At 43.1% G+C, this 17,757-nt stretch overlaps 1 protein-coding gene across 4 annotated transcripts in view; it reads left to right on the top strand.

Moving 5' to 3' along the window:
* FGF13 (fibroblast growth factor 13) overlaps positions 1 to 17,541 on the top strand; it is a 240,827-nt gene extending 223,286 nt beyond the window's left edge. For all 4 annotated transcript variants that reach the window (XM_030449020.1, XM_030449022.1, XM_030449021.1 and 1 more), the window contains 2 exons: positions 11,598 to 11,796; positions 13,033 to 17,541. In XM_030449020.1, the coding sequence (XP_030304880.1) occupies positions 11,598 to 11,796; positions 13,033 to 13,169 (336 nt within the window). In that variant the 3' untranslated portion in view covers positions 13,170 to 17,541. The remainder of the gene's footprint in view (positions 1 to 11,597; positions 11,797 to 13,032) is intronic.
* Positions 17,542 to 17,757: the final 216 nt, after the last annotated feature.

The raw sequence follows: 17,757 nt of genomic DNA, 5'->3' as shown, positions 1-17,757 counted from the left end.
TTCCCAGAAATCTGTGATTGCAGTCCAGCCTATCTTAGGTTAAGGTTTTGAATTGCACCTCCCAGAGACATTTGGGTGGCTTCCAAGTTTAAATTAGCTTTGCAAGTGTTTTACCAGGGACCCATTTCTCCTCTGCTGCTCAGCCAGGAGCACCACGGTGTCTCCCAAAAGTCTGGCTCCAGGGTAATCTGTCAGGCAGCCCAGGGCCAGTGGGGAGTCATAAACCAGCCAAATGACAGACCCTCACAAGGTCCCTATCACTGTGTGGGAGAGAAAACAAAGCATTATAAGCTTATCTCTGTGCTCCAGCTGCCTCTTGGAAGGACAGGGGTTCCTGTGCATTTGTTTTAGAGGAAACTTCCCACAAATCACTGGAAAAGAAAGGATGTATTCCCAGCTTCATCAGGAGAGTTGTTGGAGGACTGTGAAGAAGACAATATTCAGCCTGGTCTCCAGATGTTAATGGCATAGCCAGATCATGAAGGGAGGTATTAGGAATACTTATTTCTTTCTGCATTATGTGGTTTGATGAGGGCTCCTGTTTAGAAGTAACAACCCAAGGGAACTGTATTTTGGAGGTAGCTTTCAGGAGCCTGTCTGATGTTTCAGTGAGGTGTCGTGTGGCTCTGCCTGGGCTGATTTCTCAGGGGCTGATGAGAGGTGGAAGGAAGGGGCTGTTTGCTGCCCTCCCCAGCTGCCTGAGCTGTTCCTGGGGTTTCGTTCAGGCTTTGCTGCTTTAGCAATGCCCCTGACATGAAACCTCCCACTCCTCAAGCTTCGTGGTGTCAGCTTGCTTGTTAGAGCACTGCAGTGATTTAAATGCTAGTGCACAACTTCCCTGAGATGCCCACAGGCACGTTTGTGCTCCTGCTCCCTGTGTCTGTTGCAGAGGAGGTTGGGCTCTGCTCTGCTAACACAATTTTTGGTGTGCGAAGTGCTGGAAAACTCCCAGAAACTCGAATCTCCATTCATTCCCCCCCTCAGAGTATTGCTTATGAGAAATGCATATTTGTCATTTGCAGAGAGAAATTCAATCTGCTTGCCACACGAGTGTCTGTCTTAGGTGGGGCTTTTGCCTGTAGAAACAAATGGTTTCTGCTGGTCAGCATCAAGTCTCAAGTAGAGAGTCACTCTTATATCTCATGTCCCTTGTATAATCCTTGGTTTTCTTGTTTTTAAAAGTTTTTGCCATCTGAAATCTCTTAAGTCCCTGTATTAGCCCACCATCCAATACAAACATCCCTCTAAGATCCTCTTAGCAGCACACGTTCAATAGCATAATTTAGGCAGCTGTTAGGGCAGAGGAATTCCAGAACGCCTCCCTGGTCTGTATCAAGAAGTGGGATTTGGCTGCCAGTGTTTTCCTGGCACTGTCAAATTACTGAGGTTCAAAATACATCCATTCATGGCATTAATGAATAAACAGATTGTAGTAAATCAAACTCATTTGAAAAGGTCTCTTACCATTTGGTCATAGAGAGATGCTGGTTTGGTCAGGGTAGAGCTAATCAGCTCCTTGAACCTGTGACAGCACCATTATTATGAAGGTAAATCTTTTTCTTTTTCTTTTTTTTTTTTTTTTTTTTTTTTTTTTTTTTTCACCTTATAGTAAAGAAGTATGCTGAATTGATAGGGATGAGTATCAAATAGCCCTGATTTCTTAAAGCAAGTCATATATGTTTTTTTTTCAGTCTGCATACACATTAGAAAGTTAAATGAAATGCAGCCAAGGCTTGGGTAGTATTTCCCTTGGTCATAATACATTTTGGATCAGGTCCTGAAAGAGTCTGCTTTTGCTCAGGGTTGTGAACTGCTTTACTGTCACAACACTGACATTACCCAGGTTAAAAACTGAGTACCGAGTGTTGTGCTTTGAAGAAGAAAAACCTAATCAAGAGGCCTGCTAGTTCAGTAATAACATTATTTTTGGTATCTAATGCCAGTTCAAAGACTGTACTGCATTTGGTACTTTATAGAGGTTTACAGTGGATTACCAAAACATGTTTGGTAGCATTGGTGTAGGGGAGACACTGCTATGGCAGCAATTCCAGGCAGTGCAGAGGGATGGTCTGGAGAGAGAAGGGCAGACCCTGAGAGCACAGCACACACAGAACAGCAGCAGACCAGAGCAGTGCCTTGCTGAGAACTACAGCAGAAAAGGACAATATTGAACACCAAAGTATCAGCTAATCCATAGTGCCATAAATATGCATCCACATTAATAAAACATACAGGCCAAATGGCAGGGCTGTCCTTTCGTGTGGAATAGATCCTAAGCTGACAGTGAAGCAAGGACCTGTTTGATGTAATGTGGCATTAGTTCTTCTCCTGCTGTTCATGCTGTTATTTATCTTCCACTTGCAGCTTCTCACAGTCAGTGAGCAGAGACAATTTCTAGTGTGCAGAAAAAGCTCATTCAGCAGCATCTGTCTCATCTCTGGGCCCTTCCTCTGGGGCAGACCCCATCCTTCTTCTTCAGTGTCAGTGAGGTGGCAGTCAGGAGATTTGAGCTGAGCTGAGGATGTGCGTGGGAGTGGTACCTGCCCAGCCTTTGGGTGGAATATCACTGCCTCCCAGGTATGGCACCTCACCAGAGCATCAAAGGACAAGGAGATCACTTCCACATCTATTTACCAATTGTTGCTCACCACAGTTGTACAGACAGGCTTGCAGCCAGGTTGCAGGTTACCACAGAAACAGCATTCCCTGGTACCACCTATTCCCACGGGAAGGACCCATCACAGATCAGATCCAAGGTCCATCATTCCATCATTTGTTCCTTCAGCTGTCCTTTCCCTAAAAAAAAAAAAAAAGAAACCTTCATACACTTACACTTTCCTTTTTCTCCATAGAATTTTAGGAGCATCCACTGCTAAAAGGGTCATGTCTCTGCTTGTAATTAAACAGATTTAGAGCTTGCTGCAAACACTGATTAGATTCTTGTTTTTCAGCAGTTTAAGATAAATCTGCATGAATTCATGGGTGAGTCTGAAGGAGATCTCTTCCATCTTCCCACCCCAGGGCTGATGTCCTCCTGTATCTAGGCTACAGCAGTAAATCCCACACTCCTCTAATTAGCCCTGTTACTTCTGCAGAGCCTGTCTGGGGAGCTTCTAGTGCCAGGAATGTTGTGCCCATGGAAGGGCCAGGAGAGCAGCTGGTGATGCAGCAGTTCCAGCATTGCTGAGGCTGGGGGTGCCCTGGTGTGGCTGTTGTTGGTTCCTGAACCCCATCCCAGCTTACCTGACCCCATCCCAGTTTACCTGTCCCCTGCAGCCCTCCCCCAGCCCACAGAGCCCCAAGCAGCATTTCAGGATGCTACAGCCAAGGCACTCAGTGTGGCAGCAGAAAGGTTGTGCTGCCCTTGTTCCCCTCTCTCCTAGGTGGGGTTGTAACAAATTCTGGCCAAACCACCTTGTTCCAGGAGCAAATTAACTCCCAGCTGCCACGCAGCCCCAGCAGCAGTGCTGGGGTGTTCCCCAGAGGCAGTGATCGTGTGGATGAACACAAAGAATAATTGTGTAAGGGGACTACTGGGACAGGAACGTGGGTTCTTTCTTAGCTGTTCTTGCCAGCTTGTGGACATCTACCCCTTGCAGCAGCTGGGCTGTGACAAAATGATGTCTCTTCATGCCACACTTGTCTGCCTGACAAGTCGCTTCATTTTTCCTCGGTGTTTTCTTGCCACAGGTTGTTGCTGCTCAGTGGAAAAGCTGTGCGTTGTTTGTCTGTCCCCGTGTCCCACTGAGACAGGGACACACAAAGCCAAAGGGAGAGCTGGCAGGCAGTTAGCAGCTCAGAGGAACAAACCACAAGCTGATCACTCCAAACAAGGTGGGCTGTGAGTTGTGGTGGCTCCTAAGGCTCAGGTTGTAGTCCTTCAGCCACTGGCTATGGTCAGCAAATGGTAATGGGCTGAGGGCTTGGCCATTAAAACCAGTGGGATGTAAGGCTGCCTGTAAGTGAAAGCAGAACATGGTCCCCATCCTTTAAAAGGAGATTTTCAACCTAAATTTAAAAAAAAAGTACCGTGTGACATACTTAAGCTGAGGACATTCTGCAAAACAGCTGTGTCAAAGAGATTTGGCAATACCAGGATTTGATGTCAATTATAACTGCTAGAAATCTGATTGCAATGGCTGGCAGGTTATCAGTGTAATAATGGGTATGTTATAAAACAGTTTGCTTAGCATTTTTGGGGATCTCTGCTCTCGTTCTGGGGAAGAAAGCTGTCCTATCTGCCTTTCACTTCCTTCTCCCCTCCTTTAATTTTTAAGCTTGGCTACACTGATGGATCAGAAAGTCAGAAATACCATAAAATAGGACCATATTTATCAGAGTCAGAACTTAAAAGATAAAGAACTTTTGTACCAATGCACAGTACTGAGGCAGAACAGCAAAGACCATTTCACTTTGTCATAAGACAAATGACTGAAAATACCTCATCTCAGTTATGCAACTCAGTGGTACAGCCTCTTTTCAAAAGTTGTGTTTCGGTTCTGGAAATGATAGAGAGAAGAAAATTGAAAGGATTCAGTGGAGGGTAATGAAAATTATTGGAGGCGCAGAGAACCTTTCATATGAAGAGAGATTTAAAAAGATTAGGCCTGCTTAGTTAAGACAAGAGATGAATAAGCAGAACCATGATATAGAGATGTGGAGTAATGAATGGTGCAGAAGGAGCACGCTGGGTACTTTTATGTACTGTTTTCCAAAATAAAAAGCTTTATGAAGAAAGCTGAAAAAAAAAAAAAAAAAAAAAAAGACAAGAAATTTGCTTATGATAAAAACCAACAATGGACACATTTTAAATATGTTTTTCACAGCTCTGACTTCACCTGTGGAAGAATGGTGGTAATGAGTTGGGAAAAATGGTGTGAAAGGATTGGCTGCTCTAGGGAGAATCACAAACCTAGTGAGAGGAAAAGAGTTCTGTAGCTTTGAGTGGGAGCAGGATTCACTGGCTGGCCTCATCCCAAGGCTGCTGAAATGAACCACCAGCCCCAGTGGGCTCCGGGTATTTATACCACATGCACTATGACCCTCTAAAGTGATGTAAAATGAGTCAATTTCTTCTCCATGTTGAGCAGGAGGTATCCTGCATCTTTTCCAACATCCCTGTTTGCAGTAATGTCCATGCAGGTCATGTGTTGAGACAGCTCTTGCTTTCCAACTGCTGGGAGGGCACCTCTGGAGGCTTTGCTCAGCCAAGGAAGTTCAGTTCTTCTGCTTGACTCAGTGGCATGGAGGGAGAGGATCATGAGAAGATGTCACAGATCAGATCCAAGGTCCAGCATGTTCACTGCTCAAAGATGAGCAGTGGCATAAACGTGGAGATGAGTAAGAGATCAGAGTGTGGACGTACAGGGATACTCCATCTCCCATTTCTCAGCTGGAGTTTACCTTAATCAGAGGCTATAGTGGTGTTAAAATAGCCCTTAACCAAACCTGGGAGCACAGTCCACGACTCACAGGGTTTTACCTTGTAATAAAACCTCTGGTTAGACATTGAGAAAGTTATTCTAAGACTTTTTTTCAGCCCAAGCCCAAACTGACATTAGTAGAGAAGATCTCTTGCTAAAGAGGCTTAATTGTAGATTAATATAGAGGATTCCCTTTACAGATTTAGAAGCAGTAACAGTACTTCTATATGTGTAAAATAATAAAAGTGAAAGAAAATGTTAAAAAAAGCTTCCAGGTAATGGTAGGATTGTATCACACAGATTTTCTATGTTACTCTGGTTTGGAGCCCTCAAACAACCTAATGGGTACTTGCTTCTTTATGAACCTTCCCAAGTTTCACAAAGCAGGCAATGTTTAAAGACTGGATTCTTCCTTTTATAATATTAGAATTTCACTGATTTTAAACAAGGACTGGCAAGTCTGGTGCCCTAAAGGCACAGAAGTTAAAAAAAAGCAGGTACAAGCATTAGAAGGTATTAAAATATTTATAGAGGACTTGATCATTCAGGGAATTGCAGAGATTTTCCTTTACCAAGCTTCCAGGGATGTTCAGTCCAGCTCAGCAATGATAGAGCAGAGAAACATCTGGGGACAAAACAGATCTTCTTTCTTGTTCATCCCATACCAAGTATATTACCTCTCAGAGCTTTATGGGACAGACTAGGAAAGGGGCCTGTGTTCTCCTGGTGACAGGTGTTCTCCTGGACATCTTGCAGAACTTTTAAACCACATTTCAGCCTTTCTCTAGTGGGATTAATTTCCTCTGCAGTGTCTTCTTTCTGTACATATCATGTTGTTGCCTTGCCCCAGTTAAGGAGTGCTTTGGTCGCAGAAGTCAGAGAAGTGAAGGATCACCAAAAGACAGGGGAACAATAATATGATCATGCATAGTTCCTACCTCAATTAAATTTCAGCACTGTTTACAGTCACTGAGTCCTTTTCCCTGGGGTCACCAGGCAGAACATCCATTCCATGGGCAGCACATGCTGAGACATGACGCACCAAGCTTTAAATAGGTATTTATTGATGTGCCTAAATGCCACTTAAAAATCTGGGCAAAGAGGACTTGGACAGGTTCTCACAACTGAGTCACTGATAGGCGAGAAAAAGAATAATGAACAAAACTTAAACCTCTAAATTGCTGTATTTGTCATTAGTGTGTTTTCTGCTTCAGTTCACTGTGAGCATTTTTTTCCTTGAGTTACTGCTTTTGATTTGCTGTGCACAGTAACCATGTCAAGGGAATAATTAGAGGATCTTTTTAATGCTTTCTCATAGATTCAGGAAATACCAAGTGATAACCTGAAATCTAACTCTGGAAATGCTGGATATCCAGATGCTTCCTTGGGCTCCATTTTAATTGGTGGGGAAGCTGTCCCCTTACTCAATTGACACACCATGGACAGTTTGTGTTTCACTTGGTAGATTCCTGCTTATTGCACTACCCCAGGCAATTCCATGCTGGTTTGGGATCACAGTACAGGAAAACTGTGCCTTCCTATCACTCCTGGCAGGAAGGAGGTTTCCTGATGAAACACTTTCATGTATCTATTCTATATAAATTTTTTTGGAACGTTGTTCCTTGCATGGTCATGTGGCTGCCCATACCTTCAGACTGCAGTGGCCTCAAGGGGAGTTCCAGCCTTCCCCAAATCCCTGTTCTGCAGTAGCTCTTTGTTCACCCAGCAGTCAGCTCAGCTTTAAAGCACCTCCTGAGAGCTTTGTGCTACCTATGGTTTTCTCTACAAGAAACTCACCTAACAGAGGTGTAGCCCAAATGAAACTGTGCTTATATAGCACCTGTCTTCAAAAGGCCCCCCAGCTTTTTGATGAGTGTGTCTCTTGCTGTGACTGGCGACTGTTGTATACAGTCACGACTGCAGGGTCAGGCTTCCTCATTACCTCCTACAAAACATATTTGGTGTAGAGCTTTCAGTGGCTTCCCAAAATACTGGTTTTCTTCAGGGAGTCTTCTCATACTGGTGATCTAAAAAGCTGTTATTTCTGCTAGCAGTGAAGTCAAAGCGTTCACATCTTGTGCCACTAATAACACTGCACATTACTAGATGCTGATCCAGAGGATACACCCTGGAACTTCACATGCCAAGATGGAGAAAATCAATCTCTGTTAATAAAAGAAGGCAGGCTCAGTGGTGCAGAAAATCACTACTCTGGAGCCTTAAAGAGACTCCTTCAAAAATTCATGATTATAGAATGGAATCCTGGGCTACATTATAGTCTTGAAAGAAATCGGGATATGGAGAGAAAAAAAAATCCAATTTTCATCAAGTGCAGAAAGTAAAGAATAAATCCCATAAGCAGACAAAGTCATTGATCTCATGGAACATATTTTTAGGCTTAATGTACAAGAACATTTTCCAGGTTTCCCAAGTATTCACTACTTCTCCCAGATACTTTTCCAAGTTAATGTTTCTTTCTTGTTGTTTCTTTGTGTCCCCAGAACTAAATCCATCTGAATAAAATTTCTGGTTGTTCTGGTCAGCTGCTGTAGGGTAGCTGCAGGACATTCAACATGTGGTGATATACAGATATATAAGAAGCTCAGTGTTGAGCCAGTGACTTAATCTTACTACTCTGTAAAGTATTCAGTGGTGTTCCCTTCTGATGGTATCCATGGTGCAAATACAATGTGCAATAAATAGCAGAGAGCAACCACTTTCTGATGTGCACTGTGCCTACAGCCATCCAGACAAGAGGATTCTATAAGATGGTAGAAAATTGAAGACAGTAAACACCCTTCTTTAAAGCAGATTGCCCATTTTATTTCTACACAAGTCTGAACTCCCTCATCATTATCATTTGGGGACCAGAATAATTAATTTTCTACCCTGCAGTGTAGGTGGGTGTGATGGCTGATAACTTGGGTTGTCTTTGACTTGAAGTATGGCTTTTGCACAGCTGAAAGCAGGAAGAATTCCAACTACATTTTTACAGTATTTTACCTTTCAGCCTTGGCAGACACGTGAAGCATTATATGGAAGAGACAGGATTATTTTACTGGATTATTTACATGTTATCTACTCAGATGCCTGGAAATACAGGCACTCTATGTTTATGCTAGGAGGTCTTTTAACAATATTGTCATAAACCAATTTATTATTTTTTAAATTATTTTCCACATATCTAATGAAGCTGCAGATGTGCTCGTGAAGGAACATTTCAGTAGTTCATCTGATCAGCTCAAAACCAAGATGAAGCTCCTGGTATTTCATCTTCTTGCTTACTTGAGCATGACTAGATCATGATTTCAGTGAAAACAGTATTTCTTTAGCTTTTATTTATTCATTCATTCACTGTTAGGGTGCATGTATGAGGGCTTTTGGTTGAGTGCAATTTACTGTCATGTAGGTACCATCACCCCTGACTCCTGGGGTAAACTGAGATTGAAATCCTATTTGACACAAACACCCAGTTTTGGTCTGTTTTGTGTAAAAATACTTCTCCAAAATCATTGAAACTGTTTTCATCACAAACATGGACAAGACAACAGCTGAGAGGCAGAGAAAAACTGTCCTTAGAATTCATCACTTATATTTATGAATTTTCAGCAGGATAGACTCTATGGGCTGGAAAAGATCAGTTGTAATCCGGGCACTCGGTGTTCCACTGACTTTAATTTATTAGATTATTCACTCAGTAAATTATTAGAGAATTTGCCAGCAAAGAGAACTTAATAGTCATTTGCTGATCTGCACATTATTTGAACTGATGTGCTCATTGTAGCCCTGTCCATACCCAGCTGAGCTGGCACATTGCCAAGCTCAGAAAAATAAATTTTCCTTTAAATAACCCCCCCAAGTCAGGAGCCCACTTGCTAGAATTTCTCATTCAAAACTTCCCTCTGCTCTTCTCCTCCCTTGCTCTTTTTTTAATGAGTAGGAAACACACACACTGGGTTAAACTGAAGGCAGGTGATGGGTGGCAACAAACCCTTGCAAAAGGTAAGCAGCTGCTTAGTATTCAGGAGCAGGCAGAGCACTTCAGCTTCTGCAAACAGCTCATGAAGGATCAACTTTGATTTGGCAAGGAGGATGCCTTTCCCACCGTGCTGCACCTTTCTGGAGCTGCAGCCATAGCCAAGGAATTAAGGAGATGTCAGTTAAGAGTAAGGAGCAGGATTCTGAGCCAAGCCAGTCAGGTGAATGAGGTGTTCTGCTTCAGTGCTGGAAAACTTGGGAGAGAATTTGATGTGGTAACTGGGCACATGGTAGAGAGGTGTCTTTGTTTCCCTGGTCCCCTGTTTGTCATCAGAAATCACTGCATGGTAGCTCCTGCCCCTCTCGGTGATGCCCTTGGGGTGGCTGGTGTCTGGCTCTGTGTGGGCTCTGCTGAAACCTCACTTATAGCAGCCCAGCATTCCCACCATTCATCCCATCATTCCATTTCCATTCCAAAGGAAGTCTTTTACTGTCTTGTCCTTCTGTCTCCCCACTGTTTCTGTCCCTCCGTTTCAAGGGACTCAGTGAGCTGTTGGCTCCTGCTGCTCATTGTGTGGTTCACTTCCTTCCTCAGAGAACCAATGTAAATGTTATGGCTCTGTTTGCAATCTGACCCTCTGCTGCTGTGTATAAGCAGGCCTTTTGTACCCGAAACAGCTCCAAATTACTGTACATAAACCCTAATCTTCCAGTGGGAGCACTGTAGTTTTCCATTTTGCTGCTAATTGGATGATGCTCTTGCAATAGCCATCGTTAACATGGCTGAGGCTGAGCAGGGAACAGTGACAGGCAGCTTTTCTTTAGACATCTTGCAAAAATGCAGTGACTCTCCCTGTTTGACAGCAAATGAAACCAATCATCAATTAACTAAACAACAGCCAATTAGCTTGAAGAAAAAAGAAGAAAATGGCTTAGTTCACATTCTTTGTTGAAGCAAATGCCAGTGAGTGGAGGGAAGAGGGTTTTTTTTCTCCTATGAGAAGACAAAATGGCCAAAGATGTGTAGAAAATGCACAGTGGTGTGGGGTTTTTTTACATTCCATCTTTTTCTCACACAAGAATACTTGAGAAACTAAATAAGAACACCTCAAGCTCCTGAGACATATAATTTCTTTTGATTTTTGTACTTGAAATTACAATCACTATGCAAGCCCAGTCTTTGCTTCTTTCTTTTCCACTGCTGTAGAATACTTCAAGCCCAAGGGCAGCTCCACTGGTGCTGGCTGCTGAGAGACATGGATAGTAACATTTGCACCATCAGCCCTTCCTTTTTCATATGTTATGGCCTTCTAGGGGTCCATAGGTGAAACACTGTCAGAACTTGTAATGTTAAAGAAGCTGAAGCACCCAAAGGCAATAGGAAGCAACTGAGTGGTACTGACATGACTGGGATTTTGGTCTTAGGTCCCTCCCAGGCCTTTTTTGAAGCTGGACAATAGTACCAAAATGTACTGATGAAGTAAAGATCATTGCAGAGTGAAAGCAGGAGGAAAAAGACTCTCTCCTGGATTATTGCTCTTTGATTAGCTCAAAACCATTTCTCCAGAAGAAACAGTGAAGTTCAACATGAAGACTAGAGTGTGATCCTCTCTGCTTTCAGCTGTGTTACCATTTAATTCTTGTTAGTCCCAGAGCAGAGTCTGATGTCTGCCTGGGTCTCTGACATCCAGGCTTTCAGATCATGAGCAGGGAAGCAGCACAGATGAGACCAAAGAGGCAGCTGCTCCAAGGTAACTTAATACTGCTGGGTTAGTAAGAGATGAGCATTTACTCATGGCATCCAGGCTTTGAATTTGTATTGCACTTTCCTCAGAAGCATTTAAGGCCAACACACAAAGGTATTACAGAGCTTTCCTTCTCACCTGTGCTGCTGGACCTTGGCAGGTCCCTTGGGGCTGCATCTGCCTCATGTCCATTAGTCCCATCAATCAATAATTCTTCACTTAGATTTTTAACTCATTGATCAAAAAGATTTTATTGTTCTGCCATGAGCTTCTCACAGCATCGTTTCATGGGTTTCAAATTGTATTACTCTTTTGTTAATAAGGTTCGTGTTTCACAGGTGGATGGTGAGAGGTATGTCCTAACCGTTGGGAAAGCAGTGAATATTGGATGCTTTTCATTAACTGAGGTGGGATTTGACATTGCACATATTGATCTGTTACTTTCTTACAGGAACATTTTACACCCGAGTGCAAGTTTAAAGAATCAGTATTTGAAAACTACTATGTGACATATTCTTCAATGATCTACAGACAGCAACAGTCGGGCCGGGGCTGGTATTTGGGTCTTAACAAAGAAGGAGAAATAATGAAAGGAAATCATGTGAAGAAAAATAAACCTGCAGCACACTTTCTTCCAAAACCATTAAAAGGTAACTGCTTGGGGTTTCTCCATCTGAACTGACATTATCTTATATCAGATGTTTAGTTCATATGTATTTGCAGGGTTTGGATACTGTCATAACAGGAGTATGAAGTTCTGTAGCACACCTCATGTAACCAGAGCTGCTTTTTTTAGGTTTCTCTGTTACCTCTGCATTTCACTAATCTGACCAAATACACATATTAGTATTTTTGTGCCCCGAAGTCCACAGTGCCTGTTATAGATAACAAAATTCTACCTGAAATGACTCAAACATCTGCTCACAGACCACCAGCAGCTTGCTGTATAGCTTATCAATCTGTTCTTTATGTTGCAGGATGTTTGTTTGTCTGTTTTTAAGAGGAGAGAAAGGTCTAATGTGTAATGCACAATAATGTGGCATCAGCAGGTGATGTTATAGGTAATAATGGATGTGGTATAAGCATTCAGCTGTGTATCCAGGACCTAGAGACATCCTAGTTAAGTGAAGCATCTGAATCAAGACTGTGGTCAGACTCAACCCCCTCTGTGGTGAATGGAAAGAGGGACATCTCAGTTGATATGGAGATGCTCCTTTTCTCCAGAAGAACCAGCTTCCATATGCTCTTTCAGTAAAAGTAATGAAGCCCTCTTCTTCAGGGTTATGCTTTTATAGTTGAACTTCTAAGGCTGTGTAATTTTGACTTCAGAGAGGGTATCTCAAAGGTGCATAGCCCTGGGTGCATGCTGGATTAGTCTGGCAGTCTGTATTTAGGACTAAGTTTTAGGCAACAGATGTCAAGGTTCATCCTCTCTTCTAAGGTGTGTGAAAACAAAGGAAAGAAAAGACTGAAAAATCTAGTTTTGCAGTCACTGCTTAGGCTATGTGTACAAGTTATCAGGTTTAAGTCATGGTGGTTGACAGTGCCATGTCACCACTAGTAAGGAAATGTTGGCTTATACCAGCTTAGGTCTCGCTTGCAGAGTTTCTTAAGTGCAGTGAGTAGGTGGGTGATTCAACTGGGAGAGGGAGGGAGCTGTGGTTTTGCCCTTCTCAAAAATGCCATTCCCCTAAAGAAGAGCTCAGAAGCTTTTAAGAAGTGTTTGAAGTGGACAAGGTCTCCTTGCCACGTTTCTTTCATTCACACCCTGCATTTCACATTGCTGAATGAAAAATCCCAAGGTTTGCCAGCTGGGGGGTTTTTGCACCAGGAGACTGAGTAGCCCTGAACACCCTCTGACCTGCTGCCTCTCTTTTGCTTTGCAGTGGCCATGTACAAAGAGCCTTCTCTCCACGATCTCACAGAGTTCTCAAGATCTGGAAGTGGGACCCCAACAAAGAGCAGAAGTGTTTCAGGAGTGCTAAATGGGGGTAAATCCATGAGCCAAAACGAGTCAACGTAGCCAGGTTCAGGCAAGCCAAGTGCTCTCTAAACAGAACCTTACCTCTGGATGCAGTTGAATTCTTACTAGCAGTCTTTCATCCAAACATTCAATTGCCCAGGACAAGCCACTGAACTTGCATAGGTCACTCGTTTATCAGCCATTAGATCTACTGGTTGTCAAAGGATATACCCCAATAATGTAGAATATGCTTGTGCATATCCCAAGGCACTTGGATAGCCAGCAAACATAACTACGGAATAAATCTCGGAGAAGAAATGTCCAGCTCTTTCTCTCTCTCTCTTTCTCTCTCTCTCTTTCTCTCTCTCTCCTATGCTTTGTGGAATCCGAAACAAAACATTTCACAGCATACACTGCTGATAAGAATTTGCTTTCCAACTCAGAAAAAGACCACTTTTGCTCTTCAACGGAAATTTTAATGCTTGTATGTTTTATAGGGGCAAACAAAAAACAAATATGTAAACTCTTGTTGTTTCCTTGGCTTACCGTTTTATATCTAAAGCTTGATAAAAAAATGTATCCTTTAATTTGGAATAGTGCAACTTTTTGATTTCTCAAATCCAATGGGTCTTTAAAGCTATGTCTTTAAAAAAATCATTTAAAATTCAGGGTTGGAACTGAGAGTTGGTGTCTCAGGCTCAAGCAAACAGTGTTCTCGTGGTTTTAAACACAACAAAATATAAATTTTTATAGATTTGTAGTTTCTGGTAAAGTTATTGTGCTAACCCCAGTCTGTAGGAATTGAGTTGTTTTGTTATCCCAAGTGGAAGTTAACAGAAAGGGATAAAATTATCCTCCAGTGTAGATTTCTCTTAATTCCATTTTGTGTGTCATGTTAAACTATTGTCGTGGCTTCTTTTCTAAAGACAGAAACTGTGGAATTAAGGTGACTTAATTTTTTTATAAGAAATGTCTTATTTGTAAAAGTCCTTCTTTCACTGTAACGGGCACGTGAATATTGTGTAGGAGGAAGCTCTAGGACAGGTTACCCCTAAACAACATATACTTATACATGCTATTGGAAACAATTGTTTAAAAAAAAATGTAGTTAGGTTTCCATTTAGGTCATCATGTCTGTTGCATGGGAGAAAGTTGGAATATTGGCATAGAGTTGCATGATGTGTAAGATTTTGTGCATTAATCATCGTTGGATTCTGTGCTCCAAAACTGACATAGTTCTGTACAGGCAGCTTGCTGCCTTGTACAAAAGAGTTGTTTATTATTTGTTGTATACACAACCATGCACTGAATAAACTATTTATATTAAGATGTACTTTTTTAAAAAGCTGTTTTATGATGTACATCCATGATTAATTTTGAGGGAAAGGGTTGGCAGTTAAATTATAAAGTTATGAAAGATACTGTAATTCATGTTCAGAATCTTTCTCTGTAATGGGTTATTTCCCCGTAATGCTGTACACCAGGCAATTGAGAACATGCTTTTTCTTTTGGATATTGTTAGAACTGGTCTTTTATGCCCAGCTGAGATACTCAAAACATAGAGACTATTCGGTGCCACAAAGTCTTGGTCACAGCCTCTCTGCTGTGTGCTGCTGGAGCCCCAGTGAGCTGCATTCCTCTGCTTTCAGCTTCTCCAGCTCCTCGGTGTCTGCCCTCCCTGCCAGACCTCCTCTCCTGCAGTCACCTAGTGCTACCTCCCAGCACACCTCCCCACAGCCCCCTGTCCCAAAAAGATCCAGTAAGTCAAGCACTGCTTGTGCCAGGCTGATACCTTCAGGATGCTCAGTGTTTGCTCTGCATCTCTGCAGGGACGCTTCAGGGGCAGCTGATGCTGGGCTTGAGGAAAAAGACTCCCGTGCCTCCTGCCTTTGTGTGTATGTTGTGGAGAGAAAGCATCCCTGTCTCCTGCCTGTTCTCTCTGAAAACACCAGTGAGAAGCTTTCTCATCTACAACATCCAAGCTGCTCTGACAGGTGAGCTTCACTCACCAGTGTGTTCCAAGAAATCCTAAGAGGAACACGTTTTTATCATAGGTGGCTGCCACTTCTAGGAAGGAGCAATGGAAATTGCGACAAAAAAGCTACCTAGAAATGTTAGCCTGAAATTAAAATTAAATATTCTGCTGTCTGCTCTGTGTGCCTCACACTTGACCAAGCTGGAATTAGAATGGGACAGTGAGTTTTTTTAAGACTGGGGCTGAGAGAGGAGGGCAGCAGCTTATGTTTTAGTTCAAACCCCCAGATTCATTGTTTTGTGGCAAATAGTGAACAAAGAACTCTGGCTTTCTGAGCTCCCATACCAGAGCAAGGTGTTGCCCTCCCCAAATACCACAATCTAACTGTTCTTTAGAGGGCCTGAGGGTCCTCAGCTCACCCCTTTCCAAAGGATGAAGAGGTGGGAGCACAATTAATGCCACAGAAATCCATAAAAATTGAAGATGTGGCAGAGATTTTCTTTACTCAGGGGGTCTGGAGCATTGCATCCCTTAACTAAGTGTGGTATGGCCTTTGGGAACAGTTGTCATCACTTTCCCAGCCCCAAATAGCCAACTTATCGGGGTTCATGTTCTAAAAAAAGGAGTCTGAGTGCCTTAGGAGCATGAAACCTGATTAAAAATTAGGGAATCTGTGGTAAAGCTAGTTCTGTGCTGAACATTTACCATCCTAACAATAGCTGGAGGTCTGCTGCTTTGCTGTACAGCTGCAGTCTTACTGTCAGTCCCCAGACCCAGGACCTCCAACCTTGAATGTCATCTGCAGTGAAAGAAAAAAGCTGATCTGACAAACTGTCCCTTCTGAGGTCTGTATTGTGACCCATCTTTTGTACTGATGTTGGCATCAGCTGTCAGTACTCACTGCCAAGGCCCCAGTTTCAAAGGTTTCTAATATACCAAGCTAACAAAGGCCACTCTTGGATTGAGATGAGGGGAGAGATCTGGTGATAGATGGGCCATAAACAGCTGTTTCTGATGATTACATTAAGTCTCTGACAAACCTGTTGCAACTCTTGTTTTTCCTTGAGATTATTGTGGACTGAAAGGACTCTTGATTGAGTCCTGTCAATAAACAAAAGCTCATGTACTATGACCAAAGTGGGGCATTATGTCCAGGTAGTCTCTGGAGCCATAAACTGACATTAAATAAGGAGAAATGGAGTTAAATGTGCCTTTGAAGACAGTGAAGTGTAGGTGATAATATGAACCAGCCAGTGAAGTCCATTGGGTAAATGAGAATGTTGGCTTCAGCAGAGGACCAGATTAAGGAACCAGGCTCCAGAGTACTTATTTATCCTTCAGCACCCATAAGTTAGAAAAATAAACAGATGACTCCTGCATAATACCTTCCTTTAAGAAATCTAATGGATGCTGAAAAAGTGTTGGCTGTCTTACCAAAAGAAAACTTACAGCCACTGCTCAGCCCCCTGTGCTCTGCCACACATACAGAGATGCACACCTGGAATAAGGACACAGCCCAGAGGCTGGTATTAAGCCAATCCCCATGCTGGCTGTGAGCCACTGACCATCTGCAGAAAGCTTGGTCTCAGATTGTTCTGTTAATGCCAGTAGGATGGCTGATGCCATTTCTCTGCCATTTCTCTTGTCCCACCTCTCCAGCAATGCTGCCCACGCTCTGCAGTGTCAGCCCAGGAGCTACAAAACCAGCCCAGCAGCTTTCTGGTGCACCTGGGCTTCACTTGGCAAAGCCCTGAGCTCCATGGTGACCTTTTGAAAGGCTGACAAATGCTGCCTGCCAACCCAAAACAGGTCACCCATGCAACTGGGAGAAATACTTCTTGGAACACAGCTATTACAAGGCAAAAGTGCCGTCTTTTTTCTGAGCCACCTGTCAGAGCTGCTTTCTCAGAGGTCTCTGCAAGTTCAGGTCTGGTTTTGGGGTGAGGCAGGATGGCAAGAGCTCTTCTCTGTGTCACAGAGATCCTTCTGTTTTCTTCTCTTTTTTTCTTTTGATTTACCTCATGCTACCTCATAGCATGGTTGTATCTCCGTAGCCACTTGCTCAGCCATGTTCATCGCTGGCACGATGGAAGACAATTCCCTTCTTGGGGAAAAAAAATCTCTAAGTAATCCCAGTGAAGAGCAGTGCCCCTTCTGCAGCACTGTCTTGGGTCCCTACTGCTGGTTTCCTGCCCACGGGTGAGGTTTTCAAGTGGGATAAAGACAGTGTAATGAGCTCAGGGATGCTGTGGTATGCCAGGCCTCTCCCCAGCTGAGCACCAGCATGAGAGCCAGGTCTGGCAAAGCTCTGCTGTGTCTTGAGTATCTCTGTGTGGAGACCAGAGCCAGCTCTAACAGGTTTAATGTCTCCCTGACGTATCATGACCAGGACACTTTTGCAGGACAGAATCTGTATGTAACAACCTCCTATCTTCTAATAAATAATTCTAGAACAGACTCCGTCTTCTCTGGGTTTTGACTTTTTAATCACTGCAGATATTTCAGAGCTTTCCACCAGTGCACCACACTCTCTGCTTAGCCTTTTGGGGATCAATCTTTCTTAGCAACATTGTCCTTTTCCTAAGCTTTCCTGAAGCAGAGAGGGGTGACTTGAGTGGTCCAGCCAAGAGCATCACAACTGGATACTTGAGTTGACTGTAGCCTCACCGTGGT

Source organism: Calypte anna, chromosome 4 (genome assembly GCF_003957555.1).
Source record: "Calypte anna isolate BGI_N300 chromosome 4, bCalAnn1_v1.p, whole genome shotgun sequence".
Classification (NCBI taxonomy): domain Eukaryota; kingdom Metazoa; phylum Chordata; class Aves; order Apodiformes; family Trochilidae; genus Calypte; species Calypte anna.
The sequence above is the reverse complement of the archived record's forward strand: the minus strand, read 5'-3'. Positions and strand labels throughout refer to the sequence as shown.